We start from the raw sequence: 27,950 nt of genomic DNA on the forward strand, positions 1-27,950 counted from the left end.
TGCAAGTGTAACTGATTCCAAGAATTAATTCTAATAAGAGACTAATCGATACCCCTTCCAAAGCTAGGAGCGTCTCCCTATATATTCCCTAGTACTTAGCCAGGCATGCGAAGCCCTTTACTTAATTAGGAAATCCTATGCGATCCATATGATTCCGATCGCAAGCTGTACCCAAAATAGGAAACTAGATCTACGATATCTGACACCTGTCCATGCGCCATCACGTGTGCCTATCACAGGCTGTCACATGACCAGTTTCACCTAGCTAGCCGGCGTTTCAGTGGTTTTAGCTAGTATTTCCCTCCTTTTATCCCCTTTCCTTCTCTCTCTCTCTCCTTCTTCTCTTTAGCTTAGTATTTTCAATACATGAGATTCTTGGATCTTTGAGCCCTGGCCATTGCCTCGATCCTGCCGTCACAGTTAGGCAGGTATCGTATTAAACGAATTACAAGATTAAGGAACAATCCAAAAGTGTCCGATTACTTGGTCTCCTTGGTCTCTTCCTGCGTGGGTGCGAGGGCCTCCTTCGATGGTGCAATTCCTAATGCATAGGGATCGACATGAGTGGAGGCGAACTTCCGGGCGGGCACCTTCTTCTGGAAAAGGAGATCCATTTCCTCGTAAGTGCGGCCCTTGGCCTCGGGTAGGCGGAAATAGGACCAGGCAAACATTCCAAGGGCGGTGGCGCCCCAGAAGAAGGCTGTCTTTCCCTTGGCGTTCCAGGCGGTGGGATTCATGAAGTAAGGTTCCAACACCTGCGAGATAACGTTTACAATCTGGTAGGTCGTGCGGGCCAAGCAAACGCTGAGCGAACGTAGACGGACGGACGAGGTTTCGGAGACGATAGCGTAGGCGATAGGGCCAACCGTCATCGAGTAGGTGAGCACCCAGATGATGCAGAGCGCCGCCTGGGCCCAGAGCGACCCTTTGGAGCTGGTTGTCGCGCTCAGGATGCCGATGATAATCTGAAGGAAGAACAGGGTGCCTTGGCCCCAGACGTACAGAGTACGACGGCCCGAGTACGTGATGAGCCACCACGAGAGGAGAGTTCCGGTAAACGCCATCGCCGTGCTACCCACGTTCATCTTGAACGCCTCTGTAGGACTCATACCTGCCTGTTCGAAGAAGTAGGTGGGGGACTTTTTTTCGTTCTCGGGTCAGCACGTCACAGTTTACCAGCTTGGACTTAAGTTGAGACCAAACTTACATAGGCAAATGTGCTGCCAGACAGGATCTGGCCGGCGAAGGTAACGCATGCAATCTCGGTGCGGCGGAGGTCAACGCCCTTGAAGCAGTCCAAGTACGAAGTACCGGATACAATCTCGGCTTCGATCTTGACGGTATGCACCAGCATGGCGAGCTGGCCAGCCAACTGTTCCTCCGTCTTATCGTTGCTCAGCCGCTTAATGCTGTGTTTGGCGTCCTCCAGTCGGTCATTTCGCACCAGATACCATGGGCTCTCAGGCATGTAGAAGCAGCAGATCATGAGCGGTACGGGCCAGATCCACTGCAACGCGAAGGGAATGCGGTAGGACCACTGGTCAGGCCGGTTGATCAGGCCTTCCAGCACGCCAGCCGCAATAAACTGACCGATGGCCCAGCAAAGGTTGACGAAGGTGGTCAGATAGCCACGCAAGTTGGTTGGACAGACCTCAGAAGCGTACGCCGGGCCGACAGTTGCGAAAACGCCCCAGGAAAAGCCGCAGAGGATCTCGCCCACCAGCAAGACGGGGAGGGATTGGGCGAAGAAGATGATGAAAATGAATGCTGTCATGAAGAAGAGGGCGACGATCATTACCCATCGGTAGCCATATTTAGCACAGAGCTGGCCATTCATAACTCCACCTGCGCGCCGACAAATTCACTCATGATTAGTCTACCATTACTGTAATTAACGGAGGAGAGGGGAGAAACACCGAAAATAGCGCCAACCGTACTGGCCATACCCAGGCCAGTCTGCCACGGAGCCGAAATCTGATATCCGGTCGTACCACCATAATCATGGCCGTACTTCTTCTGGAATTCGGGATATCCGAAGAAATTGCCGATTAGGATAGTGTCATAACCCTCCATGACCACAGACATGGAGACCAGCACCGACCAGCCGACAGCGTTTTTGTTGGCCTTGATAGCTTGCCAGAGACTCTGCGCGTGCTCTTCATCCGCGGCATGTTTGGCATCGATAAGGGCACCCTGGCCAAGCGTCTCCTCGACGTGATGGCCTGCTATCTTTTCAAGCGTATATTCCGTGGTGGTCGCCATGTTGACGATGGCTATGGTCTCGAGTGTTCTTGCCGCACAAGAAATGCTATGGTGGGCTCGACCGATCGAATCAATATATATATTTCCGTCTATAGGGGAATATGTGCACTTCTCACCCGACCCCACCCGACCCCGCGTTCTCCGCTTGCTGATCAACTCCAGACTCTCTCATTTTTTTATTGTCCACGAATGAACAAAGAAGCGTTTAGCCTGATAAACGTTGGGATTTATCCAAGCAATAGACGGGACCATCAGAAGTGTTGACAGGGATCACTCGTGTTGGTCCAGCCCACACACGCTCTGTTCACGTTGATAGGAGAAATGCTCGGCTGTTCGGTGGATCTTCAGAACCAAACCTGGTCCAACTGAATCTGCGTCGGAGTTAATGAGGAATTGTGAGGAATGGAGGAACTATCGACAGCATCTTGTTGGTGGAGAATCCGATGGCCGTTCGACGTCGGTCGCACGTTTCCCCGCACTTTTACTTCAAAGAAGTCGGATTCTCGGTCCGCTGCTCCAGGTTCCCCAGTTCGAGACTAGGTGAACTGGCGAAGGATGGAAGAAAAGGTACGGGCAACCGCAGCAAGAATCATAAGTAAATGGAATGGGCCATCCGTGTGCTTCTCTGCTCCTCGGCTTCTCGTAGCAAACGTGATGAGATTGGAAGTGGAGCCGAGGACCCGAGCCGAAGCTACTTCGTAAACCAACGCTGAGCCGATCCAATGGCGGTGTGAGGGGGAAAACTCGTTTGAGCCTCAGGCACACATTTCGCTTAATTATGGCGCTAAGGAGTATTTAGCCTCGCTCCCAAGCTTCTACGAGCTTCACGCTTCTCTTCTAGAATTCATCGCAGTTCTAGAAATCTCTTGTGTTCCTATGTAACGTGAATTTGACCTGGTAATTCATTAACCTGGTACTTGGTTCACTTCTGCCTATCTCTTCTGAGGATCTTCAGCGGTGCTGGTCACGTGAGACAGAGAGTTGAAATGGTCAACATTCCAGTCAGGAAGCAGCTAATATCAGCATAATGCCGTCTAACGATAAACTATTCAATGGTTAATAGAATGAACAGCCAGCTTGCGACATGGAGTGTGACTCGGAAAGAATCATTGCAGAGCGGGAGTGAAAGAGCCTTCTTTTTAAGGGGCCACTTTATATTCACTGAGCTAAGAGAAGGTTTACCAACCCCAACACAAAATTTCATCGCTATGGGGAATCTTGAAAGAGAACAGCGGACGGCCAAAGTTTGACAGCAAAAGGGGTTAGTGATAACGCAAAAAGACGCCTTGAGATCTAGAGAAGGCGGGACTCAGGGGAAGTGAAGGACAAAACAGCTTTGAGTTACAAAGGCTCTGTGCAATGCCCGCTGGCGGCTCCCCCAAACACAGTATACCTTTAAACACCTGTGAACATCTCAGCTTTGAGCTTTGCGGTCCCTTTTGCTCGCAGCGGAACAGGTCAACCTACACTAGAATGTTTTCATGGCATTTTCCAATTCCGTCTCTAGACCTGAGCAGCTGCTGCTTTAGCCTGAGCTATGGGTAAGTAAACTTAAGCCGAGGGTGAGCATTCCTGAGCATCGCATGAGCCCGACCGAGCACGCTAAATAAGCCTGAGCAGCTATTTTAGTATCAACAGGTGCTCGTTTTGGCTCCCTTGAGACCCGGTTACACTTTTCTCCTCCTGTCTCTAAGGGCAGGTCCTATTTTGGCTCCAACAAGGTTCCCTCTAGAACCATTTTTGGATCTATATCCGCTTGTATGTACGTGATACTTGTACAGTCAAGCGACTCAGCCTCGTTATTTATTCCACAACGTTCTTTAACGTCTACGGGGCTATTTCATAGGACTTCGGTACTACTCACTTTACTTTATGCTTTGAATCTCGTAATGCTATACTTGACCTTCGTCCATTTCCCTTATTGTTGTCCTGCTATAGAAGTCACGGGGCCAAGATGCTCTGACGGCGGGGTTTGGTTCACGCAGAATGAAGCAGGGGAGGGACAATTGTATTGCCGGTGGCAAACCTACCGATGGTGACATTACGCAGCAGCAATGCCGTGCCAGGGATGAGTCACACTAGTGTAAGAACATCGCCTTTGCATATTAGAGAGAATATTGATATAAATAATGATTTTAAGTGGAGGACACAGCATCTGAGGGAAAGCACGGAATGGGAGAAATGACCCTCAGAGCTAGATTCTAGAATATTCTGCATAGACCAATCAATCATCGGGTAGAATTTGATGTCTTGCACCAGAGGATGCACTAGATGAACACTACGCTACCTATACTTGCACTCAAGTGGTGACGTCCACCTCGATGCGACCGCTTAGTGCAAGGATGTTTGGGAATGATAGCTTCGTTGCGCATTGCCGCGAACCTGTGAAACTTAGCCAAGCGACGCAGGGGGTGTCAACATACCACCAGGCCTATGTCTACCCGCCGGAAGACCGAACTCCTACTTTAAACAAGCTCGTCGGATCGACTTCTCCTTTATACAAAGACAACTAAAGAAAAATGTCTGTACTTGAAGTGGTGGCTGACCACAGATTAAGGGATATCATCAGAGAGCTAATGGAGCTTAACGAGGCTCCCCTCGGTTTGAACCCTTCGTCCAATCATTGCGAAAATCTTCGACAGCTTGCTAAATTTATGCATGGCTGGGGACGGTTGATATCGAAAGACGGAGGTCGACTTCGCTTGCTATCTCGCGGGGCCAGCAGTCCAGGGCGGTATTGTAGTAGCATTGATACAGCCGCCACAGGGTTAAAGGTACAGTATCCCAACTGAGGATATTGCGGAGGAGTGCAAGACGTTGCTTGCATTGCGGGATCTGGCAGAGTTCTTCACCCTATCCTCCGATAGATTGAGCATCTTTGATGCATTTCCCTCATCACCGGAAAGGCACTCGATTAAGAAGATGTCGACCACTCCGAATTCTATACTACATTCCACAGTATGATATTAAAGAAACGACCAAGCGTCATATTATCGGCTTGGACATGCCCATCTTTCGAGGTTTCACAACGAAATCGTTTCAAAAGCGGACTATCGGTGCCCTGTTCCCTCCTCCCACCACTCCCTATTGCAGGTTGACATTTTCCATGGTGAACATGCCTCAACCTAGCTATTACATGATTTACAACTCTGCCGAGAGCTATTTCCGCCACTTACAAATCCTAGAGGCATATAGGAGTATAATATCATAGACTAAAAGTAATCAATTAGGGGCCTGCCACGAAGGAGAATCTAAATATATAAAAGGGAAATTGAAGAGGGTTCAGGGAACTCAAGTTTAATTACAAAGTAAGATTGCGCTCCGACCCTATCCAACTCTAGTTCGTATCTGTTCCGACTCGTTACGTGCACGTGCAAGTCAAATGAGATGGTAACCCAAGGAGCTGGTTGTCACAGATCTGGTATGTATGGACCAACTATCGGATAATCTTTGGTATGGTAAGTCTAATTCAAAAGCATATCCTACTGTTTCTTTAACTACTAAAGGGTAAAGAGAGGAACCCGCTAATAACCGGCCGAGCTTAAACCCTAAGTAGGGAACTCCATACAACGGCTAATAGAACCACCTCAGCTCATAACATCCCCCGACTAACTTCATATAAAACCAAACCAGATGCCTCCCATCCCACTAGGGGCGGCGATACATGAACCCTCCTGAAGAACTCCAAAATCGGCCCTGCCACAATCCCCTGAGACGCACCCTATTCATCGTTAGAGCTTGTAGTCGGAGCTAGCAGCTTCACTATACCCTTATATGTTGAACCAGCGGCACCGCTTCCTGTTACTAGGTACAGGGCTCTCGTGCGCGAGTCAACCTTGTGACAAGTTTCCTCTGGAGGAGAAGCATGACTGATAATATTTTTATCAGACTGACTATAAGTTCATTAGTATATAAACGGTCGAAAATACATCCAGATCCAGAAGTAATATACCAATCACTTATGCTAGCATATTGATTAAGCTTCGAGTTTGCTGCAAAAACTCCTCCCCCGAGAAGAGCAGAGATGAGAATAGTATAGGAACACTTCATTTTGATCGAAAGTAAAGGAGAACAAAAATTTGTAAAGGTCGTAATCCAAAGTCGAGTAGAATGATGAGGAGTAAGCTGAGGAATAGAGTAACATAAGAGAGGAAAGGGTCAGACTTATATAGTAAAGAAATTAACAAGGTACTTGAGTAAGAGTGACTCAAGGGTTCAAAAATTAGACATCCCAGGACTAGTTGATTAAGATAATATCACCTCAGCTGACGGCCGAGTCGCTGATGCTAAGTCTACCTGTAAGGGCACAGCCCAGAAGGCCTGTTAATGCGACACGAGTGGCTTAGGACACCTATCACATTGTGTCTTGATTCTTGAATCAATTGGCTTCCTCGTATTCCATTATTCTTACCTTTTTTGCGGCTAGCAATGTGAAACTTGTGTGACTGGAAAGATATTGGCAATTTCAACCAGCTTGCGTGTGTGACAGCACATTGCTTGCCTGTATAACACCCAGTCCCGGGTCTTGAAGTTGTTTGGTCCCGTATCCTTCGACGAAAACAAATGCTGGCAATCGTCAATAAGAGGATGTATAGCGGCGGCGTGCTGGGAATGCAGTAGAAGGGCAGGGGTGGTTGGATGTAGGGCGGATGAGGGACATGTAATGCATCCAATCCTCCTCTTCGGCTTCCGGTCCTCTTCACCTTCTCTCCCTTAGGAGGTTTCTTCACCTGAACGCCAACCCAAATATGCTCCATCTTTTCCATGACGAAGGCTGCGATGTAAGAATCAGACTGCCATACCTTCTTTAATACGGACGAGACAATTCGGCAAACAGGCTCTCCTCGCCTTGTTTAGACGTTTAAAAGACATTTCTTGGCAAAGGCTACAATCTGCGCGGCCAATTGACTCCTCAGTGTAACGAATGAAGCCTAACCCAGGCGATAAGCACGACTAATTCACAGCACAGTATGTACAAATGACTAAGTGCGCGGTTTTAGTTATTTCCAAAAGTAAATTCCATGCACTTTAGGCTTTCTTCTCCGGGACAGCTAATGAGAATCAGCAATCTAGCTTACTTACGCCACGATTTGCAGATCCTTTCTGAAATCCCCCGACCGTAATATTTTAGTAAGTAATGTAATATAATCCAATAAGTTCCGATTAAGATCAAAAAGGGGAGGACGTTTCACAGAAGTCGTGATTACGTCAATCAAATTAGGAGACGCTAATTGGCTCGATCGCTCACTACCCTATTATTCGCCGTCGCTTATTTTGGCCCTTGCATACGCCAGGAGGGCATGGGTATATATCTCAGACCCGAACCGGAACGCGAACCCGTCACTCCTCACTTCGTATCAGTAGTAAGAGATAGTCAACCATTCGGGAATGAGCCTAGCTGTTCCTCCCGAGATTTAATGGCCCATTGGGCGGATTACCCTTTGAACCGGCCCCCTATACTGCCGACCCGGGATTTGTATGCAAGAAAATCCTTGCAAGGTGGATGAGAAGATGGAAGACAGGTGAGAGGATGGAAGATGTGGAATTAGGTAAAAGTGACCCGCGGCCTTGCTGGGTCTCCTAGCAAGGTCCTAATAAAGAGGTATTGATATTAGGGAATTCAGATCAGGAAAGCTGAACTCGATAAGGGAGATATGCCTCTCTGTTGCAGAAGGTGAAAAGCTTGGAGAGGAAAGAAGCAAAGGCTAATTTTAGATTAGGCAGGGTAAATATTCGGGATTCCTAGCTAGGAGAAGGGGGGCCTTTTCGGGCCCCATACCAGAGGGCCGGTGGCATTAGGAGATACGGAACCCCGTTAGTGGCACAGTGTACTAACAAAGGGGCACGGGAGCGGTTGGCCAGGGGTCAGTTATGCAGGTCGCACCAAGGCTTAGTGGCACCGAGAGATTCTGTAAAAATGGGTTGGTGGGTTAGCTAGGGTGCCGCGTTGAGAAGCAGTCACGCCACGCAGCTGTAATGCTAGGGGATTCAGGCGAGAGGGGATAGTGGGTCAGCTGCAGGGAATGCTGGTGTTGAGAAGTAGCCACGGCACGGCACAGTAATTAGATAAATCCTAGTAAGGCAGAATTATTTCAATGGCAGTGTTAGCACGTGCACACTACTTAACTACTCTAGAATATTCTAGAGTAGTTGAGTAGAGTATTGAATAGAGTGTGAGTAGTGAGAAATATATTTGAGTAGAATATGAGTAGGGTCCACTACTCTACTCTACTCTTTTCCCACACTGCCTTTGCCACAATTTGGCGAGAGGGATTACTAACTTGCCAAAGCGCAGCTGAATATTTGACGACTTGGACCCTTCCAAGTCTGAAAGACAAGAAGGGAATTTGGAGAGCACTTGACAACAACATAATTGACAGCATGGTGAGAATGATAGCAACAAAGAGACGAAACTTATTACCACAAGATAGTGAATGGAATCATAAACTACATTCGAAGAAAGGACTGGGAAAAGATAACCAAGGATGGAATTAGAGAGGAGGAATATTTTTCGTTTTTTCGTTTTTTCGTTTTTGTTTTGTTTTGGTCAGTGTGTCAAATGAGTAGAGTAGAGTAGAGTAGTGGGTCCTACTCATACTCTACTCAACCAATTATAGCGCTACTCATACTCTACTCATACTCTACTCAAGCTACTCATGAGTAGTATGAGTAGTGTGAGTAGGTACCCACGTGACAGTTGCACGTGACAGGCTAGCCTAATTAGGTAAGCCTCCCATCTAGCGCCAAGTTTCTACCCAATTAGGCAATGACATTGCTTAGTAAGCGAGCCAAAGGTCAGGGGGAAATCAAGATTCTAAGAAGCATAACTAGTTTAGTATTATAGAAAATTAATATTTAGCTAGTCTTATACAAGCCCTAGCTTACCTTTACTGGGGCTATTTAATAAATGTCTTTATTATTTAATAATTATTAAATAAACCTTAGTTTATTATTGTTACATAACGGCTACTCATTACTACTTATACTACTCATGAGTATATACTCTACTCTACTCAAATTTTTAGGACATTATACTACTCATATTCTACTCACGCTACTTATGAATATTCATGAGTAGTATGAGTAGCATGAGTAGTTCTTTGATATACTGGTTTTGGTATTCCATTAGTCTTTTTAGCTGCCTAAGGTACCATGCGGACGTACTATATAGGGATTAGGCTACGGAGGTAGTCACGAGTCCTCGACTCTACTAGTATATCAAATAATTAGATTAGATTAGATTAATGGCCATTAATCTAATTAAGGAAATTTACTATTAATTATATTCTAATTATAATCTAATTAGATTAATTAATTAATTTAATTAATTAAGCACGTGACTAGACACGTGATGGCGCTAGCCGCATCGGGAGCGCGCTTTATCGCATTAGGGCTACGGTAACCTAGCGGCGGCCTGGGCCGCAGCTTACTAAGCTAAGCAAAGTATCTAGAATCTCTTCGATTTTTTAGTACTTCTACTTCCTTATAAATTATATTAATTATAAATAAAATAATTAGAAATTAACCTTTATTAATAATAAGTACTTTGAAATTAAATAGATAATTTCTAATTAGAAGAAATATTAAAAACCCTTTAGAATTAAAAGTTTCTCTATATAAGTAGTATATTAAAAAAAAATTAAGGCTAGTTAATTATAGTTATAATTAGCTATAATTATTATATAATACTAAGAAAACTTGAATTTCTTAAATAATTTAAAAGATTATTAAATAATATTAGTTTACTAATAATATATAGTACTATTATATAGTTGTGAAATACTATTTATATAAGTTAGTAGAGTTGTTTTTGAAATAGGGATTATAGTATTATGGTATTAATATATAATCTCTAAATTTACTAAGCCTAAAGGGATCTAGTTTACTAGTTGAGTTACTAATAGGACGCGAGGTTATATAACCATATCTTGTATTTCATATCCCGTATCTCGTATCCCGTAACTATATATATAGCTTCTAAAGAAATAGCTATACTAATACTAGAAACTCTCTAAAAAACGCGAAAAATAGTATCTCTCTCTAATTATATACAAATTCCCTAATCCGGTCTAATGCCAGATTTCTCAAATACTTTATATATCTATATTACTTCTAAGGTTTTAGTTATATACTAAAGGCTATAGCCTTTTATATATAACTTTCCTTCTTATAATATCCTCCTATCTCATATATCTATTTTCTACTCTATTTATACTCGACCTATTTCTCTATATCTAATTATATAATATTCGTATTAATTAGATATTTAAGAGTATTTATTAGCTTCGATTTTATTATAGAATTAGTAGAATTCGATTTTCCCTTAATTTATTTAACTTCTATAATCTCTTATTATTTATATATCTAGTAAAGATATACTATATTAATTATTAAATACTTTTCTCGAATAGTTCCTAATTTAATAAGGCATTTATATAATAATTTCAAATCTATATAAACTACTAGTAATAGTTCTATCTCTAGTACTTTATTAATTATAGATTTAACTAAAGTACTTATATTAAAGCCATAAGCCATATTATAAAGTTCTATAGCTAAAATACTTCTAGTAACTCTCTTATATTTAGTAGAAAACTAGTAAATAATATTAGTATATCTAGTTTTATTTACTAGAACTAAAATATATCTGATTTAGGAAAAGAGATCTCTATTATTTATAAATAAAGTATTTATAAAAATAATTAAATATAAGAACTTCTTTACTAGCTTTATAAATTTTAGTTCTCTAGTAGTATTCTTAATTTACTATTAAATATATTTATTAAATGCCTTTATATTAGTCTCTAAAAGTTTAATAGCTTAAGTAATAATTAATAAATTATATAAAGCTTCTGGTTAATAGACTAATATAATATATACTTCTCTAGTATATTAGGTAATATATTAGTCTTTAATAGAGAAATCTTAATAAATAGTATTCTTATTACTTATAATAATAGTATTTTTTATAGAAATAGTTTAGAGGTTTTTATATTAGTATTTCTATATAAAAGTAATTCTAGTAGTATTTATATAAATAATACCTTTATTAAACTTGAGATTATAATTAATAATAAGGTATTTATATTTTTTAGCTAAGAACTTAGCCTTTTAGAGCTTTAGTTACTTTGTTTTTACAAAATTATTAGTTCTAATAAATAGGGTATTATTAGTTTAAAGGCTAATAATTCCGAAAGATTACTTATTATAGAGGAAATAAAAATTATAAGTTAACTATTTTATAGAAAAGTTATTAATATAGTAGAAATAGTAAGTTTTAAACTAGTAGTTTCTAGCTTCTAGTATATTATATAGTAATTTTATAATCTTTAGAACTAAATTATTATTTAGATTTAGCTTTCTAGTAAGCTTATAAAATAAGTTAATATAAAAATTATAGTTAAGTAAGATTATTAATTAGATATAAGCTTATAAGATATTATATAAATATAGTTCTATAATATTTATTATTATAGTAATAATACTAAAAATAATTCTCTAGCTAATATATAAAATAATAAGTAATTATATTAATACTATATATTTCTTACTATTATTATAAGCTTAAATAACTAGTCTCGACTTCTTAAATTCTCTTTCTATATTTTTATTCTTAATCTTATTAATAAACCGGGAATTAAAGATATATATCTTTTTTAGTATTTAAGATCTAAAAGTAACCTCAAATATATCTTTTTCTAAAAAAAACTAGTAATTTTAACTTAGTAGGAATTCTTATATAAGTTATTATTTTATAGAAATACTATAAAATCCGGGTTTTTATAAAAGTATTCTTTATTATACTTTAGTAAAATAGCGGGAATAATAAGAGAAATTATATTTATATTACTTTTAATCTTATTATAAAGTTCAGAAATAGATTTAAGTTTAGGGCTATTAGTAATAACCTTAATATTTCCTATATAAAAGGGCTTTATAAAGATTAAATAAAAGGTAATATTACTATATAATAAAGCTAGTATATAGTTCTCTCTATTAATAGCTACTAGCTTATATGGCCTATTCTAATTATTAAATTAATTAATATTTCTTTTATATTATATAAAAATATTTAAATTTAAAAGAAGTTTATAAATATTAGTAGTACTAGAACTATTTCGGGTATTTAAGATATTTGTAATCTAATATCTAGCTTAAAGCTTCTGAATTTCTATTATTACTTTTTTAAGTATTACTAATTACTATAATATAATTAGTAATAGAATATTATATTTAGTTATTTAAAATAAAATATTATAAATCAAGAAAATTAGAATAATACTATTAGGTCTAATAGAATTATTAATAGCCTTAAAAGCTATTTAGAATATAGTATTCTTATTAATTCTATTAATTTTAGCTATAATAATAAGGTAAATATATTAAATCGGGCTATAATAATATTCTATAATTCTAATAAAATTATAAGCTTTTATAGAAATAATTTTAACCTTAGTTCTTATAATATTTATAAGCTAAATAAACTCTTTACTAGTAAACTACTTTCTAGTATCTATTATAATCTAATTAGAAAGGCCTAAATATATAATATACTAATATTTTAAAGCTATTAGCTAGTTTAATATTAAGTACTTTTATTAATAATATAAAATATAAACTTACTAGAAATATAAAAAATATTAATAATAATAAAGTAATTAAAACTAATATTATCTTTTAAGTTAAACTTAAATTATTTTAGTAATTATCCGAATTTCTAGTATTATTTATAATACTTTATAAAGTATTTAAGGGCTTTTATATTAATATTATAGCCTATTTATTCTAGTATATTTCGGAGCTTACTAATAAATAAATAACTAAAATAGTAATATAGATATTATAATTCGATTTTTATAAAAAAGTAGGAATTATAAATAAAGAATTCGGAAATAAAGCTTTATAAAATAGTATTCTAAAGCAGGAAAAAGTATCTAAAATATTATATTATAAATATAAAGTATCTAGTAAAGATAATAAAATAATTAGTAAGATTATTAAAATAGATCTCTAGCTTATTTATATTAGCTAAACTAAATAAGAATAAAGTTTTTATAAATATAATATGAAATTATATTTATCTAATTAGTATTCTTATTATTATAGATCTAATAAAGAATATAGATCTAATACTAAACTAGATATTAACTTAATTTTTAGTAGTTTTATTAAGTTTAATACTATTATTAGTCTATTATAAAGCTTAGAATTAGTTAGAACTAGTAGTTAAGAATTTAGAGGCTCTAGTATTAATTATAATTCCGTAAAAGTAATAAGTATTATATTTTAATATATTATTAATTATAAATATCTAAGTATTTTCTATTTATTTAATAGACTTTAAAATATAGTTTTTACTTATTATCTAGTATATAAGAGAAAGAGAAATAAGGTTATTTATAAGAATATTAGTTATAGAAATAGTAGAAGTAAAAGCTATAGGAATAGCTAGAAAGCTTTTAATAGAAATAAAATAGAAATTAAAGTAATATTTCTTTCTTTTATTTATTTTTACTAATAAGGCTTTAAAAGTATTATTTACTAGTTTGTCCTTATTACTCTTATTATTTTCTTTTCCTTTGAATTTAATAATATACTATATATAAGTATTACTAAAATATTTATTAAAGTTATAAGTATTTCGGAATCTAAATTAATAAATATTTCTATTCTTAAATCGAGCCTTTTTAGCCTCTTATTTCTCTAGTATATATTTCTATAAATAGTATTCGGGTTTTTTATATATAGAATATAATTTCAGAATATAATTATTATAAGTTCCGAAATTATAGCTAGATTTATATTAATAATTTCTAAATAAATAGTAGTTTAGAGAATTTTAAGAATAGTATTATTAATTAGTAAAGAGAATTTCAGTATTAATTTATTATTTCTTCTTATAAATAATAATAAATAATTAGAGCTTATTAATAAGTTAGCTAAAATTAGGAAAAGAATCCGAGATTATATATTAGTATACTAATATACCTTAATAAAAGATAATAATTTTATTATATAGGAATTCGGTATTTTATAAGGCAAATACTAGTTTATATTATAATTTATATAGATTATTAATTAGTAATTAGATAAGTTCAAATATTTTTTTTTTAAGATATTAAGCTATTATAATTACTATTATAATAGTATTTTACTTATTTAAGTTTTAATATTAGAAACTAGGGCTTTTAAAGAAGCTATAAATATTTATATAAGCCTTTTTATATATATATTAAAAGAGCTAGTTATTATAAAAGTAATCTTATACTAGTTCCTTTAATATAATAAAGAAAGCTCTTACTAATATCTTTTATAAAAGCTTTATATATTAGTAAATATTAAGGAAAATAATAAGTTTTTAATTAAAACTATTATTAGTTTTATTATATTTCTATATTTTAATATATATTTTTATTATTTCTCTAATTAGCTTTATAATAAGAGAACTAGTTAAAAGACTATTTAGAAATAATAAAAATAGTAGAAATAGTAAAAATCTATTATTACTAGCTCTTTATAGTCCGATACTAGTAAGAGTAATTATAAGTAATAAAGAAATATAAGTAATAATTAGTTTAATTTATTAATTTCTTATAATACTATTATTAAGAAATATATATAATAAGATAATAGGGCCCGTATTAAGATCTAGTCTAATAATAATAATATTAGCTATAATTCAGGTATATTACTTTTTTTTCTAAATAGTATTAACTAAGAACTATATAATAATAAGTCTCTTATTATTTTATTTAATATAAATACTATTATATTATAAAATAATTTATAATTCATATAATATATATTAATCTAAATAATTAAATACTTTAAGATTAAAATTACTAAAAATTCTTTTTAAATAATTCCTAGAGATTATTATTAGTTAACTTCTTTACCTTATACTAGAATAGTCTAATATTAAAATAGTTTAGAACTTTCTTATTATTATAGGTAATTAGATTAATATTACTTTTCTATTTTTTATTTATATATATCTATTTTATAGTTCTACTATATTAAATTCCTAGGGCCAAGCCCTTTTTAATATATATATAATTTATAATAAGAGAGGTTTAAAAATAAGGTAATTTATAGTAAGTTTATAGAAAGAATTTAATAATAAAGATATTTAGATACCTAATTTAGATACTAGATATCTAGTTCAGATATCTAATTAAAATACTAGATATTTTAAATACCTAAAAGTATTAAAAATATTAAAGTAAATATTTTGCTTTTAAATATTTCATTTATAATAAGAAATTTAGGAAGTGAAATATTATAATTCCGAGAAAGTCTAAAGTTTAAAGAACTCGATTTAATAATAAAATTAGAATAATAGTTAAAGAGCTTTAAGGATATATATAGGATATATATTCCGGAGAGAATATTTTATAAATATAGGTATTATATAAGTAAAAAAAAAATAGATTTTAAGAAAGTAATCTTGGAACTAAAAGAAATTAGTTTTAAAGAATAATAAATAATTAAATAATTAAATAACTAACCGCTTATTAATTAGTAAGAACTAGAGTCTTTTTCTTTAGATTACTAAATACTTTATAAAGTTAATAAGTAATTTCTTTTTTTAATAAAATAATTATTAGTTCTTAATAAAAGCTAGCTATTTTCTTTTTTAGGTTACCGGATATTTTATAAAGTTAATAGGTAGTTCTTTCCTTTAATATAGACTAGTTTAATTTTACTATAAGCTACCGGATACTTTTTTAATTTAAAAAATTCTATATTCTAATTTATATATATAAACTAATTAGTATTAATTTACTAGTAATATATAATACTATTATATAATTATAAAATACTATTTATATAAATTAGTAAAATTGTTTTTAAAATAGGAATTATAGTATTATAGTATTAATATATAATTCCAAAATTTATTAAATCTAAAAAAATCTAGTTTACTAGTTAAATTATTAATAAAATATAAAATTATATAATTATATAATTATATTTTATATTTTATATCTTATAACTATATATATAATTTTTAAAGAAATAGCTATATTAATAATAACTAATAATTATATTAATAAAATATATAAAATATATAAAATATATAAAATATATAAAATATATAAAATATATAAAATATATAAAATATATAAAATATATAAAATATATAAAAATATACAAAATATACAAAAATATACAAAATATATAAAATATACAAAATATATAAAATATACAAAATATATAAATATACAAAATATATAAAATATATAAAATATATAAAATATACAAAATATATAAAATATACAAAATATATAATAAATTTAAAATATTTCGAAAAGAAATTTAAAATAAGTCTTTTTTTAAATTCTTCTTATATTATTAATAATATTATATTAATATTTAATAAAATAAAGTATTTATAAATATTATTAATATAAATATAGCTAAGTTTCGAAAATATTATTCTAAAACTAGTATTTTAAATAATAAAAATAAAGCTTTATATTTAGCTCTTATTTTTAATTCTCGAATTAAATAAGAAGAATTAACTAGTATTAGCTTATCTAATAATATATTCTCGGATATATATAATAGATTAAAAACTAATTATAATATATAAATAATTCCTTTAATTTTTTTTTTAATAAATTAATAACTAATTTTATATTTAGATATAAATATAAATATAATTTATCTTATACTAGATCTAATTCCTCGGATATTAATATAGCCGATTCCGACGAAAACGATTTAGATATATATATTACTAATAAGTCTTCTAATATAGATAATAAATTAATAACTTATTTAGAAGAAAAAATAAAAAATAAAAAGATAAATAAAATTTATTTAAAGTTTATTAAATAATTACCCGATATTTCCTTAATCTTTTTTAATATATTAGTATTAATATATATATAGATTAAGTTATTAGATTATTAGAAATCTAATACTACTAAATTTCCTGTTTTGGCTTTAATAGCTAGGAAATATTTAGGAATTCCGGTTTCCTTAGCTACTAGTAAGAGATTCTTTTCTTATAGCATTCTTATTATATCTAAATTACGAAATAGACTTAATAAGAGTATCTTTGAGAAGATATCTTATTTAAAGAGCTAGGGTATATTTAGAGATAAATTAAAAGAAGCTAAAAAAGAAGAAAAAAGGAAAGTAAATTAGGTTTTAGAAGGAAGAGAATAATTAGTTTATTATTATAGAAAAGAAGTAGCTAGTTAGTTCTTAGTTTAATTTAGATTTTCTTATTATAATATTATTAGTTAGTTATAAGGTTATTTAATAATTAATAAGTAAAAGTAAAGAGAAAAGTTAAAAAAAGTTAAAGAAACTCTATTATTATATAATTAATTAAGTATTAATTAGATTAATCAAGATTAATTAATCTAATCTAATTAAAAAAATCTGAATTATATTAATTATAATCTAATTACATTAATTAATTAATTAATCGATTAATTTAATTAACGTAATTAATTCTTTGATATACTGGACTCTGCTCTAGAGCTAATAAAGTAAAAAGGAAATCGAAAAATCAAAAAAATCCAAATCCAAATTACTCCTACTCCATATAACTTGCCCCTTGCCCTCCCTTCCATTTCCTCCTTTATGAGGATTCACTCTTTGCTTCGTTTACGTTCTGAAGCCGTATTGCTCCCCCCACGATTTATACATGTCCAAAATAGTCCACGCTGGCAATCTGCTAGTGAAGGGCATTATAAAATCTTGCTTTAATACCTAATTGCAAAACGGGAAGGCTCACAATCTCACTTCAATAACATTTCAGGGCGGACCTATACTCTAAACTTTTAATAGAGGAACTTGATAATTTTAGGACAATCTTGAGACTCAAGAACGCAATAGTTATCAATATAAGAAGGCCAGAGGAATCTCAATGTTAGAGATGTGGAGAAAGTATTCTGTAATTGATTAACCCACATCAAGTGGGATATTTAAAGGGTGCGATAATTTGGGTGTTCCAGAAGCAAGTACATATACGAATGAGTAACAGATTGAAACGTCCAACATGGTCTGGAACGTTTATAGATGGTGGATTTTAGACGTTCAGTAAATATGAGGGAAGATTCGACAAGAAAGTTTAATCTTGCCGGAGACATTTAAAAGCAACGGACTTGGATGTTCCACAACACAAGGGAATATATTCAGAAGACTGGGGCTTTGGAATGGTCAACTTGACCCGGGACACGAGATGGAAGAACTGTGAGAACCCTACAACGTTATTGAGAATGGAAGAGAGTAAGGATAACATTAGGTAGAAGGTGCAAGCTTTTGTGTATATCTGAACGCCAAACACCATCCTCTTCGCTTCATGCATAGATCATCGTGAAGCATTCCTCATTAACATCAATTCGGCGAATCCACTTCCCCGCTGACCTGCTTCCCCGATGGGTGCTCACCAGGGGTAAGAACAACCCTCATCGCCTCCTCCAGTATCTGCATCCCCTCCTCAATCTCCTCTTCCTTAATTGTAAGACTAGGCACAAACCGTAAGGTATTCGTGCCCGCCGTAATAACCAACAAGCCTCTCTCTCTAGCAGCAGTAACAATTGGAGTAGGATCTTGCGTCAACTGCAATCCCAAAATCAACCCTCTGCCTCTAATCTCCTTTACCAGCTCCGGGAACTTCTGCTGCAGATGCTGGAAGTGCTTCAAAAATATCTTGCTCTTGGCCAACACCTCGTTCTGGAGTTTAGGGTCAGAGAGTCGGGAAACCATATAATGCGCCAACCTAGCCCCCAGCGGATTTCCTCCAAACGTCGTCCCGTGATCACCAACCACGATCTTCTCCGCCACATTTCCATTGACGATCGTTGCGCCGATCGGGAAGCCGTTCCCTAGTGCCTTGGCCGTGGTAATGATGTCCGGGTGTGCGGATTTCGGTAGGCTAGCATGAGCCCAGAACCTCCCTGTCCGAGAGAGACCGCATTGGATTTCGTCGTAGATCAAGACAGCTCCGACCTCTCGACATCGTGCTGCGAGCGCAACGAGGAATTCCTCCGTAGCGACCTGTACGCCGCCTTCTCCTTGAATCGGTTCCACGATCACACCGCACGTTTTGTCCGTCACCAGGTCCTTGATACCAGCAATATCATTGTATGTGCCATATTTGAAACCCGGCAGCATCGGTGCAAAAGGCTTCTGGTATTTCGGGTTCGGCGTCGCGGACAAAGCACCCATTGTACGCCCATGGAACGAGCCATTAAAGGATATGAATTCATATTTCTCGCCTGACGGATCGACGACCTTGCCAACCTTTCGTGCGAACTTGATAGCCGCTTCGTTGGCTTCGGTGCCTGAGTTGCAGACGAAGACTGCGGAGGTATCATGCATGGAGCCTGATTCCAGAGTCTTTTGCACAAGTAGTTCAGAGAGGGCGCCGGTCCAGGGGTTATGGTAGAGGTTCGAGGTGTGCATGAGAGTTTTGGCCTGGTGGGTGGTGAGTCAGAGGGGAAACATGGGGTGAGATGATGTATATTTACTTGCTGCGCGATTATTTTACTGATCTCAGGATCGCAGTGCCCCAATGCATTAACAGCTATTCCAGCTGTGAAGTCTAGATATTTCCTGTTCTCGACGTCCCAGAGATACATTCCTTCACCTTTGACGAACATGGGTGGTGGGCGGATGTAGGTCTTCACCATAAAAGGTGCTTGTTCGTTGACGAGGGCTGCGGTGGCAGAATCGGAGGCTGGATCGGGGTTTGGAAGCTGGGCATCTCGCTGCAGATGATATGTCAGTCAATGGCTGGATGTTTGAAGGGCTGTACACACGTAGATTTCATCTCTGACTCCCGCTGAAAGATTTGTTGCTGCTGCAACTGCTTGGGACGCATTCCTCTTCGCGATGCAATTGGGAGACGAGGATACGGTGCCGGCTTTCAGAGTAGCCGCTACTCGTTTTGCTGATATTCGGAGAGCCATTGCAGAGGAATTGGAAGCTGCGATGAGGGCCAGAGAGGGAGAGGAGAGAAGAGAGATGTTGCGAGGGAATTATTATGCGTCACCTGCGGTGACAATCTTAGCGTTATCGGCGCTGCAGCCGATTTTTCTTTTCGACCGCAAGGCCCACAGGGGTTGAGGGGTGATGTGGGGTGAGAAGGTAGCACGTGATCTGTTCCTCAGAACATGAAGAATAGACGGAGAATGGCTTTCCAGGTGAATATAACTTGTCAGCGTAACTTATTTATGGCCATTACTCTTAGGGCGGAGATCTTATAAATCCAACATGCCCCAAAAAGAAGGGGGAGGAGGTTGGGTGTGGGGGGGGGGGGGGGGGGAAGTGCGGTTTCGCTTAAGATAGGGGCAGTCATAGGTAGATCAAGTGTTCCCTTTTTGCAAAATTTCTGACGCTTCCATTTCATCTTTCCAGCAATGAAGGCAGATTCAAGTATTCTCTCGTCATGAAGCCAAAACGTCGTAAATCGTCGCTCATTCTAGAAAACGGGTATACCTAATCAACAAGATACTCTCTCCAGCAAACAAATTCCCACAAACCAATCCTCCATCTTCCTTCCACATCAGTTCATAACAGCATGCACCCCCTCTTTGATAGCAATCTTTGCACCCCCCAACATCAGCTTCTCCCTCTTCTTCTTCTCCTCCTCCTTTGTAACCTCACACTCTTCATCCTCACACCCACAAGGTGGCCACCTCTCCTTGTCCTCCTCATCGACAACACACTCATGATCATCCTTATTCAACTCACACTTCTTATCCGTGCACACACACGGCCCCAGCGGCTTCTCATTAGGATCCTTACAGACATGCTCTGGGTCGGACAGTGCACAGTGAGGTACTGAATCTTCAAGACATGGATGGCCAGGAGCAAGGTGGTGATGGTGATACGGTCCATTGGCATGCTTGCGGCGCTTGTGGCGTTTGTGCTTGTGCTTCTGTGACGGATCTTGGGCTGTGGTTTGTGGTGTTTGAGTTGGGTCCGTGCTGGATGGATGAGCTGCCTGTGTCAAGGCTGGGGCGGCAGCAAGGCTTGCCGGAATGGCTGCAAGAGGCGTGATCGTCTCCACAAACCCTGTCTTTTCGGCGCCATTGATCATTGTTTGTTCGTAATCAGGTTGAGTCGGTGGAGATTTTGAGAAAGGATTTTTTGCGAATGGATTTTTAAGGGGTGGGATACCAAACGCTGGAATCTTTCCCCCGAAGAGTTTCAGAAGGAAGAATGCACCGAGACCAAGGCCCGCGACGAGGATGGGGATGCCTAGACCGAGTCCAACTTTTCCACCTGTGCTAAGTCCGGAGGAACCGCCTGTGACGGCGATGGAGCAGTTCTGGATGGGCATGTTTGACGTCGCGCCGAGAATGTATACAGCGTTTGGGGGGGCATCTTGGGCGGTGACTTTGATTTCGAATCGCCCTGCGCCCGGGGCTTGGACATTGAGCGTGTCAGCGCCGTAGAAAGGGGTGGTGGTGCTGTTGATGACTTTGCCGCCGAAGATGGCTTTTGCGGTAAGAGTATCGGCTGTGATGCTGGTGATGGTGAAGTTGATCTTCTCGTTGGCTTGCGCGTTGTAGAAAGTGGATACCGAGTTACTTCCTGATATGAATTGGGAGATCGAAAGGCCAGCGAGAAGCGTGTTGCTGTTCCCCGCAGGGTTGTCATTGTGTGTGAGACCGTTGAGAATGGCAAAATTGATGAAGTTGTTTGAGGCATCCTCGCTGGTGATCGTGGCGTAAACACCGCCAGAGGAAGTGATAGCAGACAGGACTGAGCTGTCTTGCACGCTGTCTGTGGAATCGAGGAAGCCGAAGGAGACCCGGATACCCAAAGAAGAAGCTTCATTTATCGCCTCGACCAAGGTCAATGTGTCGTAATCCTGCCGCCAAAATTAGGTTTTTGAGCATACTGGTGAGAATTATCGGGAAATGTTTTAGGGAATGATGCTCGAAATGACCGCTATGAGGCAATGGTGGGTTAGATAATTAGGAGACGACAAGTCTTACCACTCCGTCCGTGAAAACGATGATGCTACTCCTCCCACTTGTGGAGCCAGAGCCAGGAGAAGTAAGTTGCTCAATTCCCATCTGTACTCCACCAGCGATGAATGTCCCACCGGACGAATCAATCTTACTGAAAGAGCTATTCGCTCCGGCAGGGTCACCGAGCGGATAGTCCAAGGTCGCCGTATCATCGAAATCAATAACAGTGACCAGATCTGATTTCTTGCCACCCGTCGCCTCCGCTTTGGTAATTAGCCAGTCGTTTAGTGCTCTGCCAGCAGCGAGTCGGAGGTTATCTGGGTCAGTCTCCAACATCGAGCCTGAGCTGTCTATGACAAGAGCGACCTTTCGGTCGCCATTGTTGGATTTGACACTCAAGCCGACGCATACTTGTGCAGCTGAAGCGCGAGGAGAGAGGACGGCCCCATAAACAGAGGAGACAAAGAGCAGGAAAACGAGGGCAAAAGATGGCATTGCTGGAGAGGAACGCATCTTGCTTTGCCTGAAAGCTGCGCGCAGGGAAGCTTTACGGGGTACGGGGAGTATTTGAGCAGGCTTTGGGTTCATCAGGCACCAGGGTCCGATTGCATGGGAGCCTTGGAGAGGCTTTCCAACCGTGGTTTTGTCGCGTGATGTTGTGATGTTCCTCAACGTCAAAACAACACCAGTTTTCCAGAAGGAGAGCAGAGAAATGGGCATCCGTGCCGTCTGTTTTGCTTTCCGACGCCCGAAATAGACACTGCCAAGAGAACCACCACAGTGTGGAGATTTGGAGGCTGAAGAGCTGAAAGAAGCCAGCCACCCAATCACTTCTTGAGGAATCGCGCTGCGGCTCTTTCCGTCCCCTCCCTACCAATCCTGGGGTCCATTCTAGTGACTGTCTTGCATCACTCATTCTGGTTGGCAAAGAAAAGTTGTTTTTTGCTTGGCGGGGGATGAACTAATTATCATGAGGCTGAGGCTGAGCTGCAGGCTGTCGGTGACGACCTTCAGCGCTTGGCTCGAGTACCCGGTTGGCTTGCTTGGCCTCACGACCGGCATGGAGAAGGGACCATTCAGGCGGAATTGAAAGACGCACGTGAAAGAGACGCAGAACAGACCGTGCAATCTGACGAGTAACATCGCCTTTGAAGTATTTATCCATGCTCATACCCATGACGTTCGCAATCCAGCAAAGAGAAAGTCTAGCACCGCACTTTGCTTACGCCCCAGTCATCGACCTACCTCACGACACTCCCAGAAATGTACGCCTCGGCCTAGCTACGTTGAAACTTGTCCCAAAGGAGTTGTGGTTGGAGTTGGATCGTCGGTTAAAGTGCTGCAGGAAGTGGGGGAGGTTGTTGGGGAAGAGCATGAAGCTAGGGAAGATGGGCGGAAGTTGAAGTTGAAGTTGGTGACTCCTCCGGTCGGTATCAAAAATGTTAGAGCAGGATGATTGACGAAACGGTTGAAGGGAGCATTGAGCGAAAGATTCGTGGTTGTTTGGTAAATTTGTCATCCCCCTGCTCCTGTCATCTCATATTCTCCGCTTCTTGAGATAGCTTAGGGCCTGTTTCGCACGGGCTCACGCAAGTTGGATACCGGATATTAGTAATATCGAACTCTAGCGTTTAACGCTCGATATTGAACGCTGGTATCGGTATAATTTAGACCCGTTTCTCAAGTCGTAGATACTTAGTATCCACTTGTAATTACGGGGCGTATAAACTAATCTCTGCTAGCCTATTAAGCCTCTTCTTCAGCCCCCTAATCTCCCCCTTCTAATTGAAACCTCTTGATTTATTAATCGCTTCCTTCTTTTATAATCATTAAACTTAATTCAACCATGGTACGTACACGGAAAACTACGAATGCGAAAGCCCCAAATACCGTCGAACCAACTAGCTTCTCCATAATCTGGCCAGATAAACTGGAAACTGTACTAATTAATATTATATAACGTTATATCGAGGGAGGGAAGCTGGCAGATAACGTCTTTAAAAAGATCGATTTTATATCTATAGCAGTGGAATTACAGCCCGTTTATATCTCCCTTAATATTGGTCCTGCTACTAATATTATTACCGGTTCGCAGATCAAAGGAAAGATCGAATAGGTACGTACTTTCCTGGTTCTATAATATTTTACTAATAAATCATATATCTAGTTCAAGAAGAAATACAAGCTATAATTTGTATTTAAGGCTTTGACTGGTTTCGGATAGAAAGAAGAACTATAATCGATATAGGCTAAAGAAGAATACTAGGATGATTTTCTATTAGATCCAAAAAACAAGACAGATTACGCCTGGTTTCGGAATCATATATACTACTGGGTACCCGATATCGAAGAGCTTTTGGGAACCCCGATTAGCTACCGGTAAATATACTCATACTACTTAATCTGCAAGAACTACGGCTTTCCTTACCGTGAAATCGAACCAAAGACTACCTGTTCCACCTGAGAATGAACTGATTATAGAAGACTTCCTTAATAAAGACGGTATTCTCCAAAGGAACCGCTACCCAGAAGGTATACTTCTTCCAGGTAATAAAGATTATAATAAAGCAGATAATCTATTTAGTAATACTTATAGTATACCGAAACCATTATTATCTTTATTATTAATACCTATACTAAGTCAACTCGTACAAGCTAGTATACTCAAGCGTTCCCGCCCTCAGGGACTAGAAAAGAGGGCTTCTGGTAAGAGAGTAAAAGTCTCTACAGGTACTAGTCTTTCTGGAGTAACTATATAAATTATAGACATAATAGAAGAAATACTAGCCTGAAGAAAAGAGGAATTTAACTTAAGATATCCTGAATATTAATATATAATAGATATTATCTATAAGATATATTAAGACTTAGTTAATAAACTTGATTTCAGGTTATAAATAGATCTTCCGAGCTTTATTAAGGAAAGTATTTCTCGGTTATATAGAAGCTTTATACCTACTTATACTAGGTGTATTCTTAATACTCAGGTTAGTCCTATAAGATATAATTTAATTAAGGGTATATTAAAAGAATATTAGAGATAAGTTATTTATATTATTTAGAAAGAAAAAAAAAGCAGGAAAGTATAAAAATAAGGTAATTAGAATAAAAAATATATTCTACTTATTAGTCTTACAAAAGCTTTTATAGCTAGAGATAGTAATAGCGAATATAATAGGAGTTTAGGTACTAGTAGTATCCCTAAAGAATCGGATAATAGGGAGAATTAGGGGTTTTGGCTATACCTTTTCTTTTAGTTATATTCTTTCTTCTAATCTTTATAGATAGTAATAAGAATGTTTTTCCTTAATTAGATACTTTTGGGAAAGTATAATTATATAGTAATTTAAGAGATTAGTAATATATTCTTTGCTTTAAGCCTAATATTAGCTATATAAAATACAAATTTACTTAGATAAGAATATTTTTATAATTACTAATTAAAATAATATAAATTTTAGTATATTTAAATATACTTTACTTATTCTTTCTAATACTAAAATTATTAGTAAGACTAATTATTAGTAATTAAATTAAAAATCTTAACTTAATATAGGCCATTTATAATATCCTGAAAATTAGGGGCTCTAGTATATAGAAGCCTAAAGCAAAGTTAATTAAGGTTTAAATAATGCCCTCTAATTAGTACGGGAGCTCCCGTAAGCGCTATACCGCTTTTATAAATTAATAATACTATACCAAATTACCTTATATAATAGCTTAATTTCAAGACCCTCTTTTAAAACTAAATTTTCTTAATAACTACTACTATAACTATAGCCTAAATTATACTAAAAGATAGCCCCGAAGCCGGGCTATAATACTATTAAAAAAAACTAGTTTGATTTTTTAAGGCTACTAGTAGATTTTGGGCCAAGGATAAATATTAGGGGCTCTTATATAATACTAAATTAAAAATCAGAATAAAGTCTAAAATACTTATAAAATAGTTTAAATAAAAGCCCTATATAAAAATAATAAATAGCTATAATATACTTTAAACCTATATAGAGATAGTAATAAAGTTATAAAGTATTTTTCCTAATAAAATAATCCCGTATTACCCTACGGCTAATAGTAATTTTAACTAGTTTATTTCCTAGAATATACTTACTATTACTTAAATATGTCTTAAGTAATCTAGTTATGAAAAGTATTTATTTCTTGATTTGTAATTAGTAGAGTTTCCTCCTTATTAGCTATTTCTGGCTTATTAATTTTGCTATTTCTATTCTCGAATATATTATCTACTATAATACTATACTAATAAATATAATTATATAAGGTACAAATAGTAAAGATAATATGCGTTTATATTAATAAATTATACTTTATATCTGTTTTTAGAAAAGAAAAGCATTACTTTAGGATACTAAAGATATACTTAATCTTATTTCTTAATATTAAGTACCATAAATTAAAGAGCTCTTAATATATCTCAGGAATCTCTCTAGTAGTAATAATTTCCTATAAATAGTATCTTGTTTTTCTAAATAGAGTAAGAATAGTCCTAGTATTAATATATCCTATATTACTAAGATAAAATCTACTATTAGAAATACGGAAGCCATTTCTCATAATAATATCTTATAGTATCCTCTAATTATTTATAGAGCCTTCCTATCTAGGATATATAAAAGTAAACTATAAATTAAATAAATAAGTAATAAGTATATTATAAGAGAGATAACTATAGTAATTCCTAAAAGAAGCTTGCGTTTTAATACCTGAATATATATTAATATGAGTTCTATTAAGGGTACTAATATAATTATTAAAATAAGGCGAGAATTAAGGGTCTTATATAATTCGAGGATATATTTCTATAGCCAAATCAGGTTATTTTACTATATACTCAAATAGTAAATTTAGAGCTATAAGTACTTTATAGAAGATCCTATTTATTATACTATTAGAAATATAATAATAAAATTATTCCTATAATAAATACCTTAATACTATTACCCTTGATTTTAAGAACTTCTCTTATATATTACGATTTAATATAGGCTATCTAATAATATATATAAAAATATTTACCTTTTCCTTAATAGAGATATATTTAGATAAGTATAATTCGGTATTCTCTTAGTAAAATATAATTAATTTCCTAAAGGTTATAATTAGTATACGTAATTGCTCTTAATACCGGTATAAATAGTTATAATTAAGGAGGTTTAGGGTCTTATAGTAACCTTTCCAGGGAGAGGTTCGCATTGGAATCTTATTATAGTAGGTTATCTTCCAGTATTCGATATTATTAAGTATAATTTACGTAATAATTAAGTCAAATTCATAATTAAACTCGTCCCAGAATAATATGATTATAGTATAGGAAGATATAATTAAATATTAAATACGGGTATAGGATGGAAAACCCCCTAAAAAATAGGATTTAAGGTATATATAGTAGCCTAAGGCCGAGTATTTAACTCTTAGTATTTTCAGAATAACCTACTAGAGGTTATTCTGAAAATACTGAGATTAGTATAGGGGCAGATACTAGTATTTAAATACTAGCATTTAACTTCAATTTCTAAAAAAATGCGAAATGCGAATATTCATAATATTAGGATACTAGTATTATGATATCGGCGATATCCGAATACTCGAAGGGTGCGAAACAGGCCCTTACACGACAGAAAGGATACAATCTCTCAAAAGCTTCTAGCCCGCCCTTGACCATGAACTGTATCTATAATGTACCCAATTCTCTCTGGGTGATTGAAAATAGCATTCGGA

The 27,950-nt window shown here is 36.0% G+C and overlaps 4 protein-coding genes across 4 annotated transcripts; all 4 read right to left on the minus strand.

The window, feature by feature from the left end:
- Positions 1 to 51: 51 nt before the first annotated feature.
- Positions 52 to 2,319, minus strand: K444DRAFT_613105 (sugar transporter). The gene is made up of 3 exons (XM_024880281.1): positions 1,917 to 2,319; positions 1,208 to 1,845; positions 52 to 1,139 (listed from the first exon to the last, which is right to left on the minus strand). The coding sequence occupies exons 1-3, from the start codon at positions 2,260 to 2,262 to the stop codon at positions 480 to 482; spliced, it is 1,644 nt and encodes a 547-aa protein (XP_024736411.1). The 5' UTR covers positions 2,263 to 2,319; the 3' UTR covers positions 52 to 479.
- Positions 2,320 to 6,523: 4,204 nt separating this feature from the next.
- Positions 6,524 to 7,032, minus strand: K444DRAFT_723099 (uncharacterized protein; the record flags this gene model as incomplete). The annotated part of the gene is made up of 2 exons (XM_024888580.1): positions 6,674 to 7,032; positions 6,524 to 6,558 (listed from the first exon to the last, which is right to left on the minus strand). Exons 1-2 carry the CDS (start codon positions 7,026 to 7,028, stop codon positions 6,524 to 6,526), a joined length of 390 nt encoding a protein of 129 aa, XP_024736412.1. The 5' UTR covers positions 7,029 to 7,032.
- An 11,444-nt stretch (positions 7,033 to 18,476) lies between these two features.
- On the minus strand, positions 18,477 to 20,264 carry K444DRAFT_561846 (acetylornithine and succinylornithine aminotransferase). The gene is made up of 3 exons (XM_024876960.1): positions 20,046 to 20,264; positions 19,755 to 19,994; positions 18,477 to 19,701 (listed from the first exon to the last, which is right to left on the minus strand). The coding sequence occupies exons 1-3, from the start codon at positions 20,193 to 20,195 to the stop codon at positions 18,619 to 18,621; spliced, it is 1,473 nt and encodes a 490-aa protein (XP_024736413.1). The 5' UTR covers positions 20,196 to 20,264; the 3' UTR covers positions 18,477 to 18,618.
- Positions 20,265 to 20,791: 527 nt separating this feature from the next.
- K444DRAFT_629926 (vWA-like protein) lies at positions 20,792 to 22,703 on the minus strand (the record flags this gene model as incomplete). Its single annotated transcript, XM_024883124.1, has 2 exons — positions 20,792 to 22,105; positions 22,233 to 22,703. The coding sequence occupies 2 exons, from the start codon at positions 22,701 to 22,703 to the stop codon at positions 20,792 to 20,794; spliced, it is 1,785 nt and encodes a 594-aa protein (XP_024736414.1).
- Between the last annotated feature and the right edge of the window lie 5,247 nt (positions 22,704 to 27,950).

Source organism: Hyaloscypha bicolor, assembly GCF_002865645.1.
Source record: "Hyaloscypha bicolor E unplaced genomic scaffold K444scaffold_83, whole genome shotgun sequence".
NCBI classification, from domain to species: domain Eukaryota; kingdom Fungi; phylum Ascomycota; class Leotiomycetes; order Helotiales; family Hyaloscyphaceae; genus Hyaloscypha; species Hyaloscypha bicolor.